The 10,385-nt window shown below is 36.3% G+C and overlaps 1 protein-coding gene across 1 annotated transcript; it reads left to right on the top strand.

Annotated features, from left to right (window-relative positions):
• The first annotated feature begins 649 nt into the window (after positions 1–649).
• LOC144599100 (extracellular calcium-sensing receptor-like) lies at positions 650–6,653 on the top strand. The gene is made up of 6 exons (XM_078409818.1): positions 650–822; positions 2,222–2,513; positions 2,852–3,679; positions 3,794–3,994; positions 5,304–5,427; positions 5,752–6,653. The coding sequence occupies exons 2-6, from the start codon at positions 2,253–2,255 to the stop codon at positions 6,651–6,653; spliced, it is 2,316 nt and encodes a 771-aa protein (XP_078265944.1). The 5' UTR covers positions 650–822; positions 2,222–2,252.
• The last annotated feature ends 3,732 nt before the right edge of the window (positions 6,654–10,385 follow it).

Here is a 10,385-nt window from a genome sequence, read left to right as displayed (position 1 = left end):
AATCAGGCTAAATTTCCTGCTCCTGTTTAATATCTGTTGATCTCTGTTCTGCGAACTTTGCTGCAAATGGGTTAACATTACGTGTTTATTTGAATTTATGCTTTGAACAAATAACTACATCTGATATAAAAATATAATGAGGGAATGGATGAACCAGAAATGGAAATAAAGCTTGCTTGTACATTCATATCATGTTATATTAAACTATGATTTATTTTCCGAATTTAGGGATAAATGTAGTCACCTTACCATGTGTATGTTATCCTCATTCTCCAATACAAGCTGCTGGAATCTATTACTATCAGTCACCTGGTTTCTCATAGTATTGTTCAATATTCACATTCCTACACCCAGAGGTCACCTGTGTACAAATCATTTTCCATTTTCTGTGACTTAAAATTATACACACAATAATAATTTTGTTCACTGCTGTTGCAGTTGCTTTTCCCAGTGCAGATTAAAGCATGCAATACTGTTGAATACTTTTGGGAATATTTTAGTTTTTAAGTTCTTGTAAAATGTTGGGTTCTGCCAAATGTACCAGCTGTATATAAAGGTGCTAACACTGAAATAAATCAGTCGGCTTTCACCTGTGATGAAGGCAATAATGAGTTTCTTTGTTCGTTTTGCCCTAGCACATGCATTTTCTCTCTCTGTGCTTGGGGTCACTAATCCAACATGTAAACTACTTGAGAAGTTTAATCTGTACGGAGTCCACGAGGATGGTGATATTATTATTGGTGGATTGTTTCCTATTCACTTTTCAGTATCTGTGCCTGAACTTTCCTATAAGGCAAAGCCTGAAGATCTATGGTGTGAGGGGTGAGTTTAAATGTTTTATCACGAGCTTCCTGGCAAATAATTAAAAATCATCAAGAATGATAGAAGTATTCTGTTTTCCAAAGTAAAAAAGATCTTTACTGGATATGGAGCAGATTAAAATTTCTTTTAATTTCTATCCATAATGTTTCATATAAAGTGATGAACTAAGAATCTATTTGTGACTTCTTCATTAGATTCTTGTGAGATTCACACATTGATTTTTAATGCTCTTATGCTTAAACAAATCTCTATAAAGCATTGTATATGGAAAAAAGTATAGAATGCAACATTGCAATTGTTAGAATTGAAATTAGACCAAATAATTATATTATTTATTCCTATTAGGTTGAAAACTTTGAGCACAATATATTTTCAGAAACAATAAATGGTCAGAGCTATAATAGAAATAAATTGAAATAATGAAATATTCTGGCTTTGATTACAATAGGAGGAGAGAAAATAGAACATTTTAGTGATGACAGCTAATAAGAATTTGTTCCTATATCGAGTTAAATAAAATGAAATGTTTAAAGTTCAAAATAATTTTAAAAGCAGTCCATGTTGATAGACCTTTGTTGCCAACAAATAGATTTAATGTTTTTAAAAGAAGCACCCAATGTTAAACATTATTTACCCTCGGTTTAAATCTATAGACTACTAATTCAGATTCCTTTTATTGGCAGAAATAATGATTGATGGTAAGAACTAAAGACAAGAGGTAGAAATGATCTTGAATGCTTAGTTTCCATTAAGTAGATGATTGAACATTTAACTGGAAAAACCCAACATGTCTAAATGTCTCCAGCGACCCAACGGTGATAATGCAATCATTGTCAAAATATTCACTGATGGAGTGGCTACAGGTAACCCTTGCTAATGGCCATGGAAATTTGTCCTTACAGAACTTGCAAATCACTACCCAAAAAATTGAGGTTTAGTTTATTGTCACTTTTTTTCAACCTGCTTTTCTTGAAAGATGAACGGATAATGTGGCTTAAATGGGGTATCTTTGTCGGCATGGGCCAGTTGGGCCAACAGCCCCTATTTCCTTGATGTATGTATATGACTCTATAACCAATAGTAATTCTCTGTAATTAAATGTCAACTTATTGGCTTCACCAATCATTTTATTACAAGATGGGATATACCACTGTCATAGAAAGTTGCTTCGATGAACTTAGTCAGAACAAATAAAATTGACTTACATAAGACTGTCAACATTAAATAGCCTTTGGTTTAAATGTTGTAATTAATTGTGCGAGTTTGAACATGCTGACTATATTACATTTAAATTGCATTTCGGGTGCAATTTTGTTTATTGCAAGAGATGGAATGAAGAGATAACTTGCGACTCACTTGATGAGGTAAGGGCAATGCGACTCATTTTCTTCCTCAACAGTTTTAATTTCAGAACATTTCGGTGGCTTCAAATGATGATCTTCGCCATCCAAGAAATAAACAAAGATCAAACACTCCTTCCAAATATAAAACTAGGCTACAGCATTTATGATAATTGCCGTAAAGTGCCACAGGCTGTCAGGGCAGCATTCATGCTCCTTAATGGAATTGATAACAGCATCAAGAATTCCAAATGTGTTGGATCACCTCCAATTTCTGCAATAGTTGGCGATGCTCGATCAGCACAGTCCATTATTATTGGAAGAATTGCAGGACGATTTGGAATTCCTATGGTAAGAACAGTACTAAACAAAAATTAAAATGCTTTGGTATACCAAAAACATTTAGCTTGCAAAACAAATGCAAATTATCTCTGGATATGGTGTGGTATAAAGTCACTTTATCATAAGTTCTATATTGTATTTTAATACGCCTGCAAGAATTAATCAAAACAGGAGCTATTTTCAAATTTATTATCTTTTATGCCAACGTTATTATCATTCACTTAATTCATGTGAATTGTTAAGGATACTAATTTTAAATTCTGATGAGATTTACAATATTTTTGACAAAATGTACCTCCTGACACCATCTTTTCACCGTCTTTATATTTTTATTTACTATTTTTCAGGTCAGCTACTCTTCTTCGTGTTCATGCCTTAGCAACAAAGTGGAGTTTCCCACCTTTTTCAGAACAATACCCAGTGATAGTTTCCAAGCCAAAGCTATGGCACAACTTGTGAAGCATTTTGGCTGGACGTGGGTTGGGTCTATAGCCATCGACGATGATTATGGTCAATATTTAGTTCAGTTATTTAATGAACAGGTTCAGAGTTACGGCGCTTGCCTTGGGTTTACAGAGACAATTCCAAAAGTCTATTCACATGAAAAGATACTTCAGATTGTAGAAACCATCAAAAAATCTACAGTGAAAGTTATTGTGCTGTTTGCTGGTGTGGGAGACATAATTAATTTTGTTAATGAAGTAGTGCAACAGAACATTACCAATAGACAGTGGATAGCAAGTGAAACTTGGAGTACTGCTGCTCTATTGGCAACAAAAGAAAACTTTAAATCATTTGGTGGGACCCTAGGATTTGCCTTTCGTAACGAAAAAATTCCACAATTCAAAGAATTTCTTCTGAAGGTGCATCCATCTTTAACTCCGGGTAATGCTTTGATAAATCGATTCTGGGAAAATTTATTTAGTTGTACTCTTAATTCGCCCGATAATATCACTTCAATGATTAGTTCCAAACCAATGTGCACAAGACAAGAAGATATTGGGAAAATAGACAGTGTGTATAGTGATGTGCCACAACTTAGAGTTTCGTATAACGTCTACAAAGCAGTGTATGCAATAGCTCATGCACTTCAGAATTTGGTTACCTGTGAGTCGAACAAAGGGCCATTCATGCACAAAACTTGTGCAAATGCTTCACACTTTGAACCGTGGCAAGTAAGATATTTTTACGCTATGCATTTTCAGATTGTATTAATCAATAATGATATTTGCATTATTTATTGTTAAAAGGTTAATATAACAATATTATTTTTCAATGTCAACATACAGCTACTCCATTACCTGAAAGAAGTTAAGTTTACAAACCGTTATGGAGATAAAGTATATTTTGATGAAAATGGCGATCCTGTTGCTTCCTACGATATCATGAACTGGCAAATGGATGCAAACGGTTCTGTTAAAATTGTAACTGTTGGCCTTTTTGATGCCTCGGCAGCTCCTGGCCAGGAGCTTTTCATTGCTGAAGATGTTGTTATTTGGAATAATGGGAAAAAAGAGGTGATTATTTCAATTTATTTTCATGGAATGATAGAATAATAGACATTCTATATCTTAAGGCTGAAACAATGTACCGGCTTAGAATTCGCTCCCACAAACAATTAACCAGAAGTTGTTCATTATTGACAGTAATGGCAATGACAGTATGCAAGATTTTAATCTTATATATCTGATCGGTTTGGAGAGTTTGCAAAACAAAACTTTTCACTGTACATGTGACAATAATAAACCTAAACCTAAAAAAAATAATTCATTTCTGTTTTGCTCCCTGCCAAAGATAATTGTATCTTGCCAATGCAGACCCAATCTTAAAAGAAGAAACTCCAATAACCAAAAAATCAATAATCAAATGATCAGTAAAGTTAAATTCTGAATGTCTTAAGTGAAAGTTATTTGCAGTATTTTTACAAAATAGATAACCCTCATACAAAACATTTGTATATCTTGTCATATTTTAAAACATTTTTATTGGTTATTACAACTTTAAATGAGTAAACTAACATTCTCATGATAAGTATAGTTATTGTATTTATTTCATCCACAGTATTTTTTAATTCTGTATCTCACAACATATCTAAGCTCAGGGTTGTAGAGTGGTAATGCTGATGGAGCTGCTGCTTCACAGCTCCTAAGACCTGGGTTCGATCCTAACACTCGACGCTGCTGGAGTGGAGCTTGTATGTTCTCCCAGTGACTGCGTGGGTTTCCTGCGGGTGAACCGGTTTCCTCCCACATCGCCAAGATGTACGTGTTTGTAGGTTAATTAATCACTGTAAATTGCTGCCAGTATGCAGGTGAGAGGTGGAATGTGAGGGAATGTTAGGAATTTCAGAAGAAAAAATATTGGATAAATATGGGATTAGTTGAAGGTCGGTGTGGACACGATGGGACGAAGAGCATGCTGTATGTCTGAAATATGTTTAACAACATCAAGGAAAAATAAAGGAAAATGAGAATATCATATTCTCCAGGAGTAGCTAAAAATCCTAAAAGATATTGATTGATTCATAATGTATCTGCTATGTGTCATATGTAACTTTTGGAGTACATGTTGTTAGAACTGAATCACCAAATTCCCTGAAGATAGATACAAAATGCTGGAGTAACTCAGCGGGACAGGCAGCATCTCTGGAGAGAAGGAATGGGTGACGTTTCGGGTCGAGACACTTCTTCAGCCTGACCCGCTGAGTTACTCCAGCATTTTGTGTCTATCGTCAGTGTATAACCAGCATCTGCAGTTTCTTTCTTCACTAAATTCCCTCTTGTATTTACATTGAGGTAGATCCCAAAATCAGTGTGCAGTGAAAGTTGCCCAGCCGGAACAAGAAAAGCCGCACGAAAAGGAGAACCAATATGCTGCTTTGACTGTTTGCAGTGTGCAGAGGGGAAAGTGAGCAATCAAACAGGTGTGTGAAAATATAATGTGATCTTCGTTTTGTTATTCGCATTTTTGAAAGTTACTATTAATTTATTTTGAGCAAATGTTATAACTTCATTGATAACCATTCAAAATGTTGTATTTTTTGATTGTTCACATCTTTGATTAATTGAAAGATATAGCTTTTTACAGGACCTTCTATCCACTGAGTCCACACCAACCTGGGATGAAATACCTAGTTAAACATACAAAATAATAAGAGAAATAAATGGAAAATTTATGCATCTTGATACATATCTCATTCATACAACTGTTTATATTTTCTTAATTCAAAATTTATTTTCATTTGCAGATTCTATACTTTGTTTGACATGTCCAATTGACTATTGGTCAAATCAAGAACATGATAAATGTGTCCTGAAAGAAATCGAGTTTCTTTCATTTGAAGATACCCTGGGGATCATATTAACAATTGTAGCATTGTTTGGAGTCTGCATGACTGTGGTAATATTAGCCATTTTTATCCATTACCGAAATACTCCTGTTGTGAGAGCAAATAATATGGAGTTGAGTTTTCTTCTGTTAGTTTCATTAGTTCTTTGCTTTTTATGCTCACTGTCTTTCATTGGCCAGCCATCTGTCTGGTCCTGCATGTTACGACATACAATATTTGGAGTCAGCTTTGCTTTGTGCATTTCCTGCATCCTCGGAAAAACAATTGTTGTGTTAATGGCATTTAGTGCTACTCTTCCTAATAATAACATGATGAAATATTTTGGGCCTCGTCAGCAAAGGGCAAGTGTTTTTGCATGCACTTTTCTTCAAGTTGTAATATGCACTTCGTGGCTGGTTAGCGCACCGCCATTTCCGATTAGAAACACCAAACATCAAAGCACTAAAGTAATCTTGGAATGTGATGTTGGCTCTGTAGAAGCATTCTCTTGTGTCTTGGGTTACATTGGCTTGCTGGCAGCTATCTCTGTCATTTTAGCTTTTCTTGCACGAAAACTGCCAGACAACTTCAATGAAGCCAAGTTTATCACTTTCAGCATGTTAATCTTTTCTGCAGTTTGGATAACTTTCATTCCAGCTTACATTAGTTCGCCTGGAAAATACACAGTGGCTGTTGAAATATTTGCAATTTTGTCTTCGAGCTTTGGTCTGGCTACCTGCAATTTTGCTCCTAAATGTTACATAATATTGTTGAAACCAGAACAGAATACAAAAAAACACCTGATGGGTAAAGGAGGTTAAATCAGAACCTTATGTTGTAGCTGTCATTGTGAATGATAAGTGGATGATATATTTATTTAATCTACTCATGTTAATAAAAGTTACCTCAAAACGTTGATGGGTGTTCATGGACCTCATTGGTTTCATAACTGATGTAACTAGACTTGAATATGAAAACGATTTGTAATGCTGTGATTAATGAAGACAATAAAAATAATATCATGTCACTGTTTGTCTAAATCTATAATAATAATAATAATAATAAACATTTATTTTATATAGCGCTTTTCCAAGTGCCCAAATCTGCCCAAATTAATTACTTTTCTTTGATGCTCTGGCAGCTACAAATCTCTTTGTGATGTCCTGAGTTTACAAATAATGTTGTAAATGTCATTTCTTTTTGTATTATGTCACGAGATGTAGCACTTTAAGTTTTTAATGGAATTGGGTGTGTAAAACCAACATATACACTCCACAAAAATTGCATATAATTAGTGCTTGATTGCAAACCAGGCATATTCAAATGATGGTTATCAGCAAATATGGTTAAATATAGACTTTCAAATAGGCAATCAAAAGCCAAGGCACAGAGCCTGGATTTAGAAATTCAAAAATACTTTTTCTCATCTCTCCAAAAACAATACAGCATTCTATTTCAAATGTTCCTTGTGAGCTCAGTGATGTCCCCATGGCAATTGTTTAGTTAATACTCAGCGATATTCTTAATGCAGGTACTATCGCAACATTTAAAAGACATTTGGACCGGTACATGGACAGGGAAGGTTTAAAAGGATATGGGCCAAACGCAGGCATGTGGGAATAGTGTAGATGTGGCATCATGATTGGCACAAGCAAGTTAGGTTGAAGGGTGAAACACTGTGGAGTAAAAATTCCAAAGTGCTGATGAGCTTGAAGTCTACTTTACTGTTGTGTCCAAAACAGAGAAACTTGATGCCAACGATCTCAAAAGCAGTTATGATTTGGTCAGTGCATCTAGCTACACATGCAACTGGTTGAAATACCACAGCAGCTGCATTCTTTCTGGAGGGATGGGTAAAAGACTTCTTGAAACCAGAAAGGAAATAAAGTTTTTTGGAACAAAAAAAGTACAAATTCTGCATTGAAATTAGTGGATCAGGCCGCAAGTTTTTACCAGTAATACAACAATTACTCTATCTTACATTCGATTTTGAAAATCTCTACAAAGAGTACTCCATTATAGAGTCATAGAGCATGGAAATAGGCCCTTCAACACAATTTGCTCATGCTGATCATGATGCCCCATCTACACTAGTCCAACCTGCCTGTGTTTGGCACATATCCTTCTAAGCCTTTCATAGAAACATAGAAAATAGGTGCAGGAGTAGGCCATTCGGCCCATCGAGCCTGCACCGCCATTCAATATGATCATGGCTGATCATCCAACTCAGTATCCCGTACCTGCCTTCTCTCCATACCCCCCGATCCCTTTAGCCACAAGGGCCACATCTAACTCCCTCTTAAATAGTCAATGAACTGGCCTCAACTACCTTCTGTGGCAGAGAATTCCACAGATTCACCACTCTCTGTGTGAAAAAAAACTTTCTCATCTCGGTCCTAAAAGACTTTCCCCTTATCCTTAAACTGTGACCCCTTGTTCTGGACTTCCCCAACATCGGGAACAATCTTCCTGCATCTAGCCTGTCCAACCCCTTAAGAATTTTGTAAGTTTCTATAAGATCCCCCCTCAAACTTCTAAATTCCAGCGAGTACAAGCCGAGTCTATCCAGTCTTTCTTCATATGAAAGTCCTGCCATCCCAGGAATCAATCTGGTGAACCTTCTCTGCACTCCCTCTATGGCAAGAATGTCTTTCCTCAGATTAGGAGACCAAAACTGTACGCAATACTCCAGGTGTGGTCTCACCAATGCCCTGTACAACTGCAGCAGAACCTCCCTGCTCCTATACTCAAATCCCTGGCCTGCCCATCTGGCTTGGGCTTTCCGTTGGAGGGTGTGGACTCTGGGGATTCCGGCCCGTTCCAAGACCTCTGTGTCGGGAATTAGACAATAGACAATAGGTGCAGGAGTAGGCCATTCGGCCCTTCGAGCCAGCACCGCCATTCAATGTGATCATGGCTGATCATTCTCAATCAGTACCCAGTTCCTGCCTTCTCCCCATACCCCCTGACTCCGCTATCCTTTAGACCTCTATCTAGCTCTCTCTTGAATACATTCAGAGAATTGGCCTCCTGGCATTGCCTTCTACTCTTATTGCCCTTTATTGCTCTTATTGTTGGACTGTGGGTATTCTTTCATTTCACTGCACATTTATGTGTATGTGACAAATAAAATTGACTATTGACAATGCACGGAATTATTTTTTTTTAAAATTTTTTTTTACTTTCTTTTTTATTTTTATTATTATTTTTTTTACATACATACAAACACAAACTAAACAAACATAGGAGATGCATATTGAATGTAAATACCCTTACTTTAAGTTCCCAAAATCGGAAGAGACTAGAGTCCCGGCATTGCCTGTATTAATAATGACCATCTTTTATCAAACATGTCTGTTGTCAACTGTAACCTTGCTGTGATTTTTTCCATTATATACACATTTTTTACCCTATCTCTCCATTGCATTATGCTTGGAGGCTGTAGTTTCAACCAAGAAGTTGTTATCGTCTTCTTTGCTATCAGCAGCAGGATTGTCAGTAAATGTTTCGAACTCTTATCTGTCATACTGTCAGGAATTATACCCAAAATGTAAAGTGCTGGTTCCAGAGGGAAGTTAATGCCCATAATCTGTTTAATTTCCTTTTGAATATTCTTCCAGAAATCCTGTATTTTTGGGCAATCCCAGAATATATGAGTGGAGTCCCCAACTTCTCCACACTCCCTCCAACATAAATCAGTTGTATTACTATATTTCGATGTAATGAATGGAGTATAAAAGTAACGCATTTTAACTTTCCAGTCAAATTCCCTCCATGTTGGGCTCTTAGTTAGTTTATGTCCCTCTTTAAATGATTCCTCCCACCCTTCTTCTGATATTATGATATTCGCTTCCAGTTCCCATTTTTCTTTGATATGTAAGTTGTTCTCATTGGATTCATGTTGTAGTGCTTCATAAATTTTTGATATAATCCCTTTTTTTGACTTGTCTTCCGAGAACCCCCACAACACTTCCTCTAATTTAGATGGAGTCTTGCAGATGTTCTCCCATTCCTGATGTTTCTGTAGGTAATCTCTTAGCTGTAAGAATTTGTAAAAGTCATGAGCAGGTAAATTGAATTCTTTTTGAAGTTGTGTGAATATTTTCATTGTTTGTCCCTGAAACATTTGATCTATGTATATTAGCCCTTTGTCAGCCCATCTGTCAAATCCTGAGTCCATGGTAGATGGTACAAAGTCTGGGTTTTTTGCTATTCTAGTAGCCCTGCTTACAGAATTTGACAGCTTCAGCTTCTTTCTTAATGCTGACCAGATTTTCATTGTTACCCTAATCCACTCGTTGCCCATCCTGAGCCTCTTCCGGGCCTTCTCGTTTAAAAATGGGAGTGATTCTAAAGGCAAATTTTTACAAGCGTTTTGCTCCATCTCCACCCACATTGAATCTTTCTCTTTAGTAGTCCACATGATTAAGGCTCTGAGTTGCGTTGCCCAATAATAATTTCTTAAATTAGGCAAGTTCAACCCTCCCTTTTCTTTTTTGCTAAGAAGCGTCTTGTATTTAATTCTTGCTTTTTTACTTTGCCATAAGAATTTC

This window comes from Rhinoraja longicauda, chromosome 13, assembly GCF_053455715.1.
Source record: "Rhinoraja longicauda isolate Sanriku21f chromosome 13, sRhiLon1.1, whole genome shotgun sequence".
In the NCBI taxonomy this organism is placed as follows: domain Eukaryota; kingdom Metazoa; phylum Chordata; class Chondrichthyes; order Rajiformes; family Arhynchobatidae; genus Rhinoraja; species Rhinoraja longicauda.
Note: the sequence above shows the minus strand (reverse complement) of the source record. Positions and strands in the feature narration are given on the sequence as shown.